This window comes from Diabrotica undecimpunctata, chromosome 1 (assembly GCF_040954645.1).
Source record: "Diabrotica undecimpunctata isolate CICGRU chromosome 1, icDiaUnde3, whole genome shotgun sequence".
Taxonomy (NCBI): domain Eukaryota; kingdom Metazoa; phylum Arthropoda; class Insecta; order Coleoptera; family Chrysomelidae; genus Diabrotica; species Diabrotica undecimpunctata.
This window is the reverse complement of record NC_092803.1, coordinates 74,972,510-74,986,603: the sequence shown is the minus strand read 5'-3', so window position 1 is coordinate 74,986,603 and position 14,094 is coordinate 74,972,510. Positions and strand designations below refer to the sequence as shown.

The 14,094-nt window shown below is 31.1% G+C and overlaps 2 protein-coding genes across 2 annotated transcripts in view; one reads left to right on the top strand and one right to left on the bottom strand.

The window, feature by feature from the left end:
- Window positions 1-5,071, bottom strand: part of LOC140450735 (uncharacterized) — a 37,333-nt gene extending 32,262 nt beyond the window's left edge. The window contains exon 1 of the mRNA XM_072544407.1: window positions 4,916-5,071. Within this exon, the coding sequence (XP_072400508.1) occupies window positions 4,916-4,954 (39 nt within the window). The 5' untranslated portion in view covers window positions 4,955-5,071. The remainder of the gene's footprint in view (window positions 1-4,915) is intronic.
- The window catches only part of LOC140432302 (uncharacterized), an 803,181-nt gene that overhangs the window by 222,839 nt on the left and 566,248 nt on the right, over window positions 1-14,094 (top strand). The gene's annotated exons all lie outside the window — the stretch shown is intronic.

Sequence of the window (14,094 nt, the reverse complement as noted above, 5' to 3'; positions counted from 1 at the left end):
CTACAAAAACTCCAATCTAAAGTCCTTCGGGATTTCTGCAGTGCCCCACGGTATGCGCCAAACTATTTTTATTTATCATAACCTGAATGTTAAGGAAACTTTTATCTCATGCAAATCCACTCAAAAACGACCTCCTAACCCACCACTACTTAGAAGACTAAAAAGATTCCGCTAAGAACTAGATAAAAGTTACTTATTTGTATAAAAGCCAGAAATTTGGTATTGTAAACTAAATGTAGGTAAAGTGTGCTCACGATTGAGTCTAGCTCCCATTCGGTCATTACTTTTATATCTTTTATGCATATTGTTTATTGTTATAATGATTTGAACAGGTTGCAATAGATAATTTAAAGAAAATATATAAAAAGTTGTTCTTCCAAAAATGAATTAAGTAGGAATTCTTTCCTCTTTAAAAATCAAACGAATTCTGTTGTCAAATGACTCATGGACAAAAATATCGAAAATTTTGGAATTTTCAAATTTTTGTTTTTTCAAAATATATTCTGGTCAATCAAGTCGTTTATTGTAAAATAGAGTTATTTATTAGTATTATTTAACAATGTTTAATGAACAATTTTAAGTTTTTATGCAGAGAAAATTGTGAAAAAAATAAGTGTTTAATATTAGGTAAATAAGATTATTTTACTATAAACTTAAATGATAATTTAAATTGCTTAAACAAGTCATTTTAACTGAAAGAAGTGCATGATTAGTAACGAGTATTCCAACTCTAGCTCTTCTTACCATTGATCCTGTGCAGCAAGCCGAAGCAGCTCTATCGTATTTGGAACGGGATTTTTTTGTCATATGCTGCGTTTTAGGTGATCCCACATGTGCTCTATTGGATTTAAATCCGGACTAAACGGTGGCTAATCTAATCTTCGAATTTGGACCTCATCAAGATAATTACTCACTATGGCAGCGGCATGTAGTCGAGAAATATCGTGCATTAACGTGAATCTTTTATATCCAATGTAACCAACGTAAGAATCACTAGTCATCCATACAATCACTTCCACGTGGTACGTACCTCTCAACTAATACCTTCCCGAATAATTATGCCATTAACTCCAAAACTAACGGTCTGGACGAGACTGCAGCTGGCGAATCGTTCTCCAACTCTTCTGTAGACGTAGTTTTGACCATCTGACTTTCGTACTAGGATTCTGGTCTCATTAGTCAAAGAAACGTTTTTCCAGTTGTAGATACTCCACTAAATATGTGTTCTTGCAAATTCCAAACGACGAGCTTTATGATTTTGGAGAAGACGTGGAACTTTGGCGGGGCGTCTGGGCTTTAAGTTTGCTTCTTTTGATCTTCGTCTAACTATTTGTGAACTTACATTAACTTGTCTAACATTTGATAGCTCATTTCTGAGGTGCATCGATGTCAATGAACGATTTCGTGTAGAATTAAGAACCAAAAGCGGTCATCAATTGCGGTTGTGCACCTTGGGCGTCCTTGACCAGGCCTTCGTACAAAATTTCCTGTTTCGCGGTACCTTTTTAGAGTATTCGAAACTATAGATTCAGTTCTGCTGAGACGTCGTGAGATACCTCCTTGTGCATATCCTTCCTCGCATAAAATTACAATATGTGCTACTTAGACTTCATCGCAGTGTCGAATTGGTGGGACACTTGTTTTAAACTTAGTTAAATCAAAACAATATTTAATTAAACTTAATAAATTAAACTAAAAATAACCAAATTAGTATGATTTTTTCTTTATGTAAAGAAGGATTTTTATGATAAAATATACGAATGACACTAACCACTGAATAAACGTCAAAATAAACATCAAAATATTTTAAACCAGTTGAGTACATTAGCCTACTATATGAGTATTATCAGTAATCTAAAATTATTTTGAAATAATAGTGACTACAAAAAAAAATTGGAAAATTCCAAAATATTTAATATCTTTGTCGATGAGTGTATATTGCTACTACTTTCAGACTTTATTTAGTCTATTTTATTGACCTTTGACTTTTTTTTACTTATTTTTAAATACAAACATCTAAGTGTATTCCGAAAATAATTTATTTGAGCCCAGTAGTCGATCAGATGACATCAAATCAGCATTAATATAAGCAACCTATCAGAAAAGTAAAGCGTATTATCACAATGAACATAAATATACGAACATAATTTTATGTTTGGAAGATACTAAGTGAAAAATACCAGGAATATAATGACAAACAAAAATGTTCGGACATTAAGCCGATCGTCGCTCTTAATATTTTAATTTTTCGAATAATTTCGAGAACAGCATTGTAAGTTTCAAATATTAACAAAGTTACTGATATGAGTCCATAGTGTCCAAGAGGCACAAGTACTCATAAACCAAATTAATTCTTTATTACTGATAAAACGGTGGTCGTTTTCGGAGGGGGAGAGGTAGAATATATACGCCATCCTCGGGGAAAGTAAGAAAAATTCTACAGGTTAAAATAGACTTAAATCAATTATTGCATAAGTTAGGAATTAAAGAACGCTCTCTCTCTCTCTCTCTCTCTCTCTCTCTCTATATATATATATATATATATATATACATATATGTATATATATATATATACAATATTAGTCAGATCAACAGTCAGATGTTATTTATAAAATAAATAATTGTAAAGACTGCAATTCAACATATATTGGGCAAACGCACTGATCTTCACATACAAGAGAGTTGTTGCACACAAACATGCTGTATAAACCAACAAATTAAACACTACAGCCCTGGTGAAGCATTCTCTAGAAAATAGCCATTGTTTTAAGTTTGTAAATGTACAGATTGTGACAAACGAATAGCACTACAACAAAAGATGCATATTGGAAATGACTCATATAAAAAAAGATTAAAATTCTATCGATAATAATACTGATATCATACCTAGATGTTTTAAGTATATTTCATAATTTAATAAATTAAGTTCTTTTTTAAATACCGACCCTGAACCACTCCTATTTTAAAGTACCTGCCATATGTATTAAGTGTCAGATACCACTTTTGCATTGCATGTTAAACTATAAAAAAATGTATACATAAAAGATAATTGTGTATTATGTAATGTTTAACTAATTAAAGTGAATATTGAAAATGACAAATAGCCGAAACGTTTAAGCCATCATTAAGTATTTTATTTATAACAGACTGACAAACCCAGGAGTATATATATATATATATATATATATATATATATATATATATATATATATATATATATATATATATATATAATAGGCGTAGTTTCTCGCAACCTCGTCTCCAGTTTTTAAATGTCCGGCGGTCATTGCATCTTCGACATCTTCTCTGCATGACTGTCTTGTTCTCAGGCATTTTCAGGCATTCTCTGCAGGTGTCAATACCAGTTTAGTCTTTTGGCTTCGATAGTATGTATTATGTCTACGTCAATTTCCATTTCTTTCCTAATATCTACGTTCCTCACACTATCAAGTCTAGTGTGCCGCTAATTTCGTCTCCAGTAGTCCATTTCCATGGCCTTAATTTTTGAATTATTTTTTGATTGATATCCCAAAGTTCGGCGCCGTACAACCCAATACTTTCTTTTTTAATTGATGGATTCGACCGTTACTTGATGGAAATTCATTTTATGTAACAATAATGACTTTCTTTTTTTGTTTTACAAATTTTTCTTTTATTTTATTTTGTTACTTTATGATTCAACAATAGTCAATCAAGCTTTCTAGTGGCTGATCTTGCTTAGCCAATCCTAGAATGTATTTTTTCGTTACTCCCTGCTTTTAACGTTATTTGGACTCCCAAGTATTTAAAGGTTTCAGTTGATTTTATAGTTCCCATTTCAATTTGTAGGCTTTCTGATTTTTCTCCTGTAACTAAATACTCAGTTTTTTGTACATTAATTGTAAGGCCCCACTTGGTGTACTCCTCCCTGAGTTTTCTAAGCATATAGTCTATATCTCTCTCGTTTTCAACTAGAATGACTTGTTCGTCAGCAAAGTGTATCGTGTACAATATCTCGTCTTTGATAGGAATGCCCATGTTGCATCATTTTCTGGTCCACACTGAGAGCGCCTCATTCAGTTATATTTTGAAGAGTGTAGGTGGTATGTAGCTGTCTTGCATTAGGACCTTACTAGTTGGAAGTTCACTAATTTGTTATCAGTTTTAGTGTTTACCGCCATTTTTTTTTGTAAAGCTGTTCTACTCCTTTTATCTCTTTTTAATTATTCATTGTTTTTCCATTGCTACCCAGAGCATTGAACGTGGGATACTATCGTATACCTTTGTCAGATCTATAAAAACTATATAAGTTGAAAGGTTGTGATCTAATATTTTTTCAATCACCTAATTTGGAGAGAATATGCTGTCTATATACAGGATCTACCTGCACGAAAGCCATTTTGTTCTTCTATATCTGTGATTTATATACATTATGTCTAAATGGAATTAAGCCACAATATTGATTGTAATAAAAATCACATTTTTAACTAATATTTGACGGTTCGATTTCCACCCCGAAAATCGTTTTCACAAAAGATTATTTATGATTTGTGTCAAAAGAGTATCACCGCCAAATGTGTTGAGGTGGGTTAACTTTTGTATCTTTTAACAGTTACTTAATGAGTAATAATATTCTTCAAAATACTGGTGTAATTTTTTTTATATACATTAATACAAGTGCTGTATCAAATATTATAAAAATTCGTTTTTATATTTCAACTGTTGAAAGGAAAAGAACTATTGTGATAGAGTAGAATATTGAAAATAAAAAGGTATGCTAATATTTAACCAGGTAAATTAATCAGGTCTATTTGAGTAAATGTTATTATTCAAATTCAGTTAAGATTATATTAAATAACAATATGCAACACCTAATATTTTATTTTATTCTAGCGCAATATGTTACTACGATCTAAATAATAGAAGAAAAACTTACTACGATTGTAAGGATTACCAAAAAGAAAAGTATCTTCATTGCGTGTTATTAACTGATACGTAGAATTAACTGAATTAACTGATACGGACTAGCAAAGAAACAGTACTTATTATTTATATTATATACACATATAGTATTCAATTATTATCTACCATTTTTTATTAAATACTAAGTAGTTCAAAGATTTTATCGTAATTGACACAATTGATAATAATCCAATCGAAAAATGATCGATTTCGCTAGAAAATTTATTATAATATACGATAATTATGTCATAGTCTTGAAATAGTTATTAAAAAATATGAATCGATCTGCTGTCAGACCGGCCCTATTTGTTATAAACAAAGTAGTCAAAGATCCCAGAGCGATCAGACATAACTTATTTTCACACAGATGAAACCTTAGAGTCTGAGTAGCGTCTCGTGTGCTTTGAATACCTGCGTATTTATGAAACTTGCTGAGTGACACCTGGGCAGGTACCAGGTGAGAAAGGTAACTGAAAATAAGAGCTATTTAACTTAAATTTACATAACTGATTTTTATACATATTTTGTAGAATATTATTTTGAAAATACTGTAATAAGTGTCAGACACTTGTCATGGACCAGAACTTTTGTCAGACGCTTTAAAGCTCCACTAAAATTAAATGAACTTTACTTACTTTTACATGTCTGATTTTTAAATATGTTATTAATGGAACTATAATAAAGTTATATTTAATCAGTCAGACAAATTAAAATGACCAAACATCCCTCAAACACAAAAATTAGTTAACCAGAAGTATGAGCGCGAGAGTGCTGTGCGCATGAGCCTCCGAGTAAAAATTCAAATACATTAAGAATACTTACTGTTTTCGATCCGATTAAATATTTTTGCATCTCTATTTAAAAATCAGACATGTAAAAGTAAGTAAAGTTCATTTAATTTTAGTGGAGCTTTAAAGCGTCTGACAAAAGTTCTGGTTCATGACAAGTGTCTGACACTTATTACAGTATTTTCAAAATAATATTCTACAAAATATGTATAAAAATCAGTTATGTAAATTTAAGTTAAATAGCTCTTATTTTTAGTTACCTTTTTCACCTGGTACTTGCCCAGGTGTCACTCAGCAAGTTTCATAAATACGCAGGTATTCAAAGCACACGAGACGCTACTCAGACTCTAAGGTTTCATCTGTGTGAAAATAAGTTATGTCTGATCGCTCTGGGATCTTACTCTAAAGGCACTTCATTAGTGGAGGTTTGCGATCACATCGTAAGCAAAGACCAAAGTTCTAAAATTTAGTTTTTTATCTGTAGCATTTTTTTATTATATTATTTGCAGTTTTTGTATTGTTAAACTATTGTGTTATAAGAAGATGAGAGCTGGAATTTTTATAAGTTCAAATCTATCAATAATTATCACTAACATAAGCAACATATAGCATCTTGGTATTAGGGCCATTATGTATTTGTAGACGTGTGAAAAATTTTAAATATATTAGTTTGCTATTTAATCCTTTGAAGCTAGGTGATCTAAGAGTGAAACATTTACATAAAATTTTTTCTTTGTTTTTTTTTCTCGGTGTTATGGTGGAATGACTAAAGAAATTGCCTCAAGGATAAGGGGATCACGATAAGAATGATTTTCTATGTTAGGTTAGCTAATTTGTTAGGGAGAACATTTTTTCAAAATTATGTTAGGTTTTGCATATTTTACATCTTCTACATATATATTTACGCATTTTTAGTAAACTTTTAATTTTTCTTATGGTCAGCTGATAAATTTTTGCAGCAATCGGTAAAAAAATTAATATTATTGGAACAGGTAGTAATAACGCCTACGCTTTATTAAAATATATTCTTTCTGAGGATTCTGATATATCCGATGTATCAGATAATAAATTTATGATAAAAAAAAGAAGTCGAAAAAAATTTGGAAAAAAATAATCATTTTGCTGAATCTAAGCAGAAATGTTCGAAGGAAAGTGAACCGAAAAGCAAGAAAGTAAAAATAGACGAATGTCTAGACATAATCAGCGCAAATGTCAAGTCCTACCAACTCACAACTATATAAAAGTAAAAGGGAAATATAGAAAAAAATAAGATCAAAAGCAAATGTAAGTGAAGATCAGGACACCACACCTAGACCGAGTGTCAAAAATTCACAAAGAAAATGTCCCACTTAAAACCATTTACAGCAGCATAGATTTTCCTTGCAGCAGATCGTCAAAGTTTCTCCCAGACATAAGGTACCTAGCACACAACACAACATCATTTGTCAAAAGCTCACAGCAGTTCTTACATAAACTAGCAAAAATATATTACAATTTTAAAAATGTGCTAGTCAGTTTTGATATTACCAGTCTTTTACCAATGTACCATTAGAGAAAACTTTAAAATAATAAGAGGCAAACTATAGAGAGATGATATATTGACAACAAAAACCAGACTGAATGTATCAGCTATCATGGAACTACTCACATTTTGCACAGATAATTTATTTTTAGTTAGATAATGATTTCTATAAAAAACTTTTAAAATAGCCATGGACTCAGCCTTATCTTCATTATTAGCAGATATATTTATATTATATTATATATTATATATTTATAAATATTTATGGAGGATTTTAAACAAAACATTGTACACAAATAAGACAAACAGCCCACACTCTAAAGAAAACCAACTCACACCAAAGGAGATGTAAATTACCACTCCAACCACAACGCAAACATTAAAAAAGGAATTATCAAAATATTATATGATAGAGCCCGATATACCTGATGCAACGAAAATGAATTTCAGGAAGAAAAACATGCTAACGAAGGTTTTAACAAAGAGTGAATACCTATTGTCATTTATTCAATATGTCATTCAATTCATTTCCGTCTTATTGAGACGGAATTCTAAAAAATTAAAGAAAGGAAACACCAAAACATCATAAGCAATCCAGAAACACTCAAAAGATGGCAACCAAAGATGACAACACGATTATATGTAAGGAGTTTATCAAATAAATTTAAAAAGATGGAAAACAACTACAAAATCACAACTATATTTAAAACAACCAACACACTGAGAAATATGTCAATTCTAAAGGACATAACCTATTAACAACTCATTGGTTACACCATTATATGCAGATTGTAAGGTAAACCATGTGCAAATTTGTTTGTATCTATGGATGATTGCTTATTTAAATAATTTTGAACTGAAGATGTGTATAAATTCTATACATAAAACGTCTTCAATAAAAGGATGAAATAGCTGATATCCTTTTATTTATTCTCCAACTAATGACCGAGAACCTTAGTGAACCTATCTATCTTAATGAACCACATTTCTACTGAGAAGTCTAACATACTAGCGAAACAGGACCTCAAAATAATTGAACTAATAGAAGAATTTATATGGTAAAAATACTTTGATTTTATTACAATAGTGGGTTGCAAGTTCGAATAAAAAATGTTCAATGTTTAGATTATCCTCTGATTTAAGGTCATAATAAAAATTTGATAGGCTTCTAAAAGCCTTACAAAGCGAAGGTGAGTTCTGAGTCTCCAATATCGATTAGTTAAATCTTCTTCGTTTGTATTCTTATATTTGATTAGAGAGTAGAGTTACGATATCGTATATTAATAAAAAACTTTTGGCTAAGGTATTCTCTTCTATAGTTCAAGAGATTTTCTAGAGCTTTTACATGTAGAGCATTAATGGGCGTCCGTCGATTTTATGGCACATAAACAAATACGCAATACTGCGTTTTAAAACATATTTATTGTTTTCAAAATATGTTTACTTGCTGAACCGTATAATATGCATCCATAATAAACAATTGACCTAATATACGATCGAAAGAAAAGCAACGAAGTTTCCGCATTTGCACCATGCTGTGTTTTTGTAATTGATTTAAGGAAATTTAGACCCTTCTTACATTTATTTAACATAAACTCTACGTGAAGTTTCCAAATTAACTTTCTACCGAGAATCATTACCAAATATTTAATTAAAGAACTGAAATTAAAATCATACTCATTCAATTTTATCTTATTTAGTTTTGGGATATTGTGTCGAGTGAAAATACTTATACTTGATTAACTTGATGCAATTTCAAACCCATATTGTTTAAATCAATTTTTGTATATATACTGGACTAGACTAAGAAAGTAATTAGCATACTGTATTATTTTAAAACTGATATATTTATTAGAATTGTTATGTAAATCTACAGTATAAATAATAAATAATAATAGATGACTTAAAACTGATCTCCGTGGTAGTGCTCGTTTATTATAACGTAGACCTATACGTTTATTATTGTTTGTTCTGAAACATCTTTTTCTTCAGGAATAAAAGTTAAGAATAGTATCTACAAATTGTGTTGGTATATGAAAATTTTTGATTAGTTTTTTCATCAAAATATCGAGATAAATACTATCAAATCCTCCTTCTATATCTAATACTATTGTCGGTAATTAAATATTACTTGAAAAAGGAGTTATAATAATGTTGGATAATAATATATTGCAGAAGATCGAGAAGCCTTCGCAATGGTGTTCGCTAACGTCGGATAATTCTGATATGGCACGAGAAGAAGAAGAAGAAGAATCATATAATGTTTATTAGATTGCTTTTATCAGGAGTTGTATATAGTGGAACTCTAGGAGTAGTTCACCCCATGCATGGGGTTGATTAACTCGAACTTACTGGATACTCATAATTACTTTATTGGTTCTCTAATTACAATAATAATATAGAGAGTACCCAGTTGACGGATGACGGATGTCTCGGCTGCTTTGTTGCATACTGGTATACTCACTGCGTATTTCTTCAGCTCACAAAGCATTGTGATGCAGTATCATTGCCTTCATTACTTCTAGGGAATGGACCTACCGTGTCTATGTACACTATGTCCCATGGTTTTGAAGAAGTGTCCGTTATCATGAATTTCTCGACATGTAATCTTTTCGGTTTGTTGGTTTGACATTTATGACATTTTTTTTTTTATTAACGCATCAACCACCGCAGGGTCATTAGCGTATTTAGATTAATACAGTATAGATACAATAAGTAAAATATACATTAGTTTACAATAATAATAATAATAATAATAATATCTTTGTGTGTTACAAGGTTCATTTTAGATCTTTTGAAGGAGTTGGCAGTCTTTAAGATAGGAAAATATTTTTCGGGTGTCTGTATTTTCTTCTAGGGCATCTCTTAGGGAGTTGGGTATGTTATATTTGAGTCGTTCACTATTATATTTGGGACACTATATTAAAAAATGTTTAACCGTTAGAACACTGTTGCACACTTCACACACTGGTTTATTTTTGCGCTGTAATAAATAGTCATGAGTAAGTCGCGTATGGCCGATACGGAGACGGGTAAGTATCACTTGCTCTCTCCTGTCTTTTATTTTTGGTTTCCAAAGATGTGAATGTTTATTGACTTCGTATAGCCTTGATGGAGTGTTGTTCCAAGTGTCTTGCCATTTTTGAATTATTTTTTGTTTTAGGTATGGTTTTAAATCGTTTTGTACCAATATATTACTTTCTTCGGACATCGGGTTTGTTGGTGCGTTCTTAGCCAGTTTATCTACAACTTCGTTACCTTCAATTCCTATATGAGACGGCACCCATAAAAAGTGAACTTGGATGTTCTTATTTGCAATGTTTTTAAGTTCTTTTTTAATAAGAAGTAGAAGGAGGTTGTCACAGTACAATTGAGTCAGTGAGGATAATGAACTTAAAGAATCTGTGATTATTATATATCTTTCTTTGTTTTTGTTTTGTATTAACAATAGTGCTTTTAGGATTGCAAATAATTCAGCCGAAAAGATGGTTGTACTTGATGGCAATTTGAAACTAACTGAGGAGTCTTCCGAATAAATTGCTGCTCCAACTCTGTCTTCATTTTTTGACGCATCGGTGTATACGTTGTAGGTATTGCCATATCTGTTTAATAGTGTATAAAACTTTTGTTTAATGACGGTTGATGATATCTCTGATTTTCTTAGGCTTGTTAGACTGATGTCGATATTAGGAATAGATATTGTCCATGGTGCTGGGTTATGGATTGAAGAGGTATCATAGGTTTTTGGAAATTGAAAATTTAATTTGGATAAGTATGATTTTATACGAAAGTAAAAAGGATGATCAATTTGGTGTGTTTGTTGGAATTTATTTGTGAATCGATCAGCAAAAACGTTATGCAGTACTGGATTATTTCGGTTTGATGACACTGCCGCTGCATATGTTAGGCTTAGATATTGTCTTCTGAAAGAAAGAGGAAGTTCTCCACTTTCCCAATAAAGACTTTGAATGGGACTTGTGTAGTGAGCACCTAAAGAAATACGTAGACATCTATTTTGGATAATATCCAGTGACTTCAAATGTGTTTTTTTGGAGGAGTTGTAGACGATGGCTCCATAGTCAAGTTTTGATCGAATTATGGATTTGTAAATAAGTATTAAACTTGAATAATCGGCACCCCAGTTTTTAAAGGCAAGGGATCGTAGTAAATTTATACCAGGTAGACAGGATTTTTTCATCTGTTGAATATGTGTCTTCCAAGTTTATTTTTTATCAAACGTCATACCCAAGAATCGGATTTCTTCTACATAATCTAGTTTTTGTTCGTGTAGATATAATTCTTTTGTTTGGATTTGATTTCTCTTTGAGAAACAGATTGCTTTCGATTTTGTAGTGTTAAACTGAAGTCCACTTGTAGCTGACCATTTGTCAATGTGTGTTAACGCTTTTTGAATGTGATTGTGAATCGTTGCTATATTTTTTCCTCTACAGAAAGCAGACTAGGTCGTCAGCGTATAATCTAGCTTTGACGGGGTTTTCAATTTGTGTTAATATCGAATTTATTGCTACTAAGAATAAAGTTGTGCTTAAATTTGATCCTTGTGGTATACCATTTTGTTGAATTTTTGTTTGAGAATATGTTCCGTCAACTCGAACTTGAAATTGTCTGTTTTCAAGAAAATTTGAAATGTATTTTAATATGTTACCCCTTATTAACCAGCTGCTGAGTGTTTTAATGATTGAATATTTCCAAACTGTATCATATGCTTTGCTTATATCAAAAAATATTCCAACACAATGCTGTTTTATTGCAAATGCTTCGTGGATTTCTGATTCTAAGTCAACGAGATTGTCTAAAGTTGAGCGATGTTTTCGGAAACCACATTGTTCTGGAATAATTAATTTGTTTGCTTCTAAATACCACATAAGCCTATTGTTTATTATGTTTTCTAATATTTTACCTATGCTACATGTGAGTGATATCGGTCGATATGTTTGTGGATCTGATTTTGGTTTAGTTGGTTTTTGAATAGGTATTATGATTGAATTTTTCCATGATTTAGGAAATACGTTTCTGGATAAGATTATATTGTAGATTTTGAGTAGGTGTTCTTTAGATTGAGGGCCTAAATTTTTAAGAAATATAAACGGTATATTGTCGGGTCCAGGACAAGTGTTCTTACAATTCTGAAATACATTTTCTAATTCTTCCTTTGTTATTTGTATATTGAGATCGTTATTGTTTTGATCGTAATATTCTATAGGATTTTTTTCTTCTTTTATTTTGATTTTTAACAAATTGGAAGTATAATTTAAGTTACTTGAGTTATATTCATAAGTAGATGCTAGTATATTGGATATTTTTTTTGGGCTTTTATAAATAGTGTTATTTTGAGTTAAAAAGTTTATTGCTTTATGGGGTTTGGAACAAGACATTTTGTTGACTTTTTTCCATATAGCTGTTATAGGAGTTGAACTATGTATTGTGGTGACATATTCTCTCCAAGAGTCACGTTTGGCTTTTTTAATGGTATACCTAGCGACTGCCCTTAATTTTTTGAATTCTATAGAATTTTCTTGAGTTTTTTGTCGTTTGAATTTATTAATTATTATTTCGATTGTTTTAATGCTTCTTTGCAGTCATGATTCCACCAAGGTACCGACTGATGTTTGTGATCGTACTTAATTATTCCAACGTACTTTTTTGCTGATTCTGTGATTACGTTTGTCAGAGAGTATATTGTTTTGTCTATATCTACATTGTCATTTAGGTTTTGCAGGTTGTTTTCAACGTAATTTTGAAATTCTGTCCAATTTGCGCCTTTTAAATTTCATTTTAGTTGTTGCGGGGTAGTTGATTGTAGTTCATTGCTTATTATGATAGGGTAGTGATCACTATCATATAGATCTAGTAACAAATCCCACGTAAGAGTATAATTGATGAGTGTAATTGATGGTTCGCAAATACATAGATCTATACAAGAGCCTTCACCTGTTCTTGTGTCAAAGCGCGTATGTTGTCCGTCGTTAAGAATATTTAGGTTGACTTCTTCTATTATTTTTTCTATTTTTCGACCTAGAGATGTTAGTTTTGCTGAACTCCATAACGGATTATGTGCATTGAAATCTCCAATTATTATCCTTAGAGCAGGTAGTTGATTTAATAAGTTTGAAATTTCTTTTGAATCGGGTTCTTTATTGGGGGGAATGTAAATATTGCAAATTGAAAAAGAAATTGTGTCTGTGACTCTAATTCCAATTGCTTCAATAGTTGTTGTGAGTTTTATCAGTTTAGCGTCAAAGCTATCTTTTATGTAGATTGCTACCCCTCCGCTTGCAATTTTCGAATTTTCTCGATTTCTAAAAAAACAATTGAAATTCTTCAAGTCATGAGCTTTGTTGTTTTTGAAGTGGGTTTCTTGTAAACATATCAGACTAGGTTTATGTTTTGAAATTAGTAATTTTAACATTTCTAAATGGGTGTAATACCCATTTATGTTTCATTGAATTAGAGAGTTGAAAATGATGTGTTATTAATTTTCTATTGATGCGTCGCTTTCTAAGTCTGTTTGAAGGTCTAAGTTGATTTGCTTTAATATTTTATTTTTTATTCGAGTGCATTTGACTTTAATTTTTCGGTCCTTTAGGTAAGGGTATATATTAGTTAATAGATCTGTGACCTCTGCTGTTTCTTCTGTATACATTTTGGTGACACTTAACGGGTCTGGTGAGTTCTCACAGTTTTCAAAAAAGTCTAATAACTGTTCGTAAGTTATAGGGTAGTTGGAATTTGGGTTCTCAAATAAAGGTTTACAGTATCTTAGCATTTCTTCTAGTGTTTTTTGTGGTTTGACATTTTGATCTGATTTTACTTTCTTCTCTT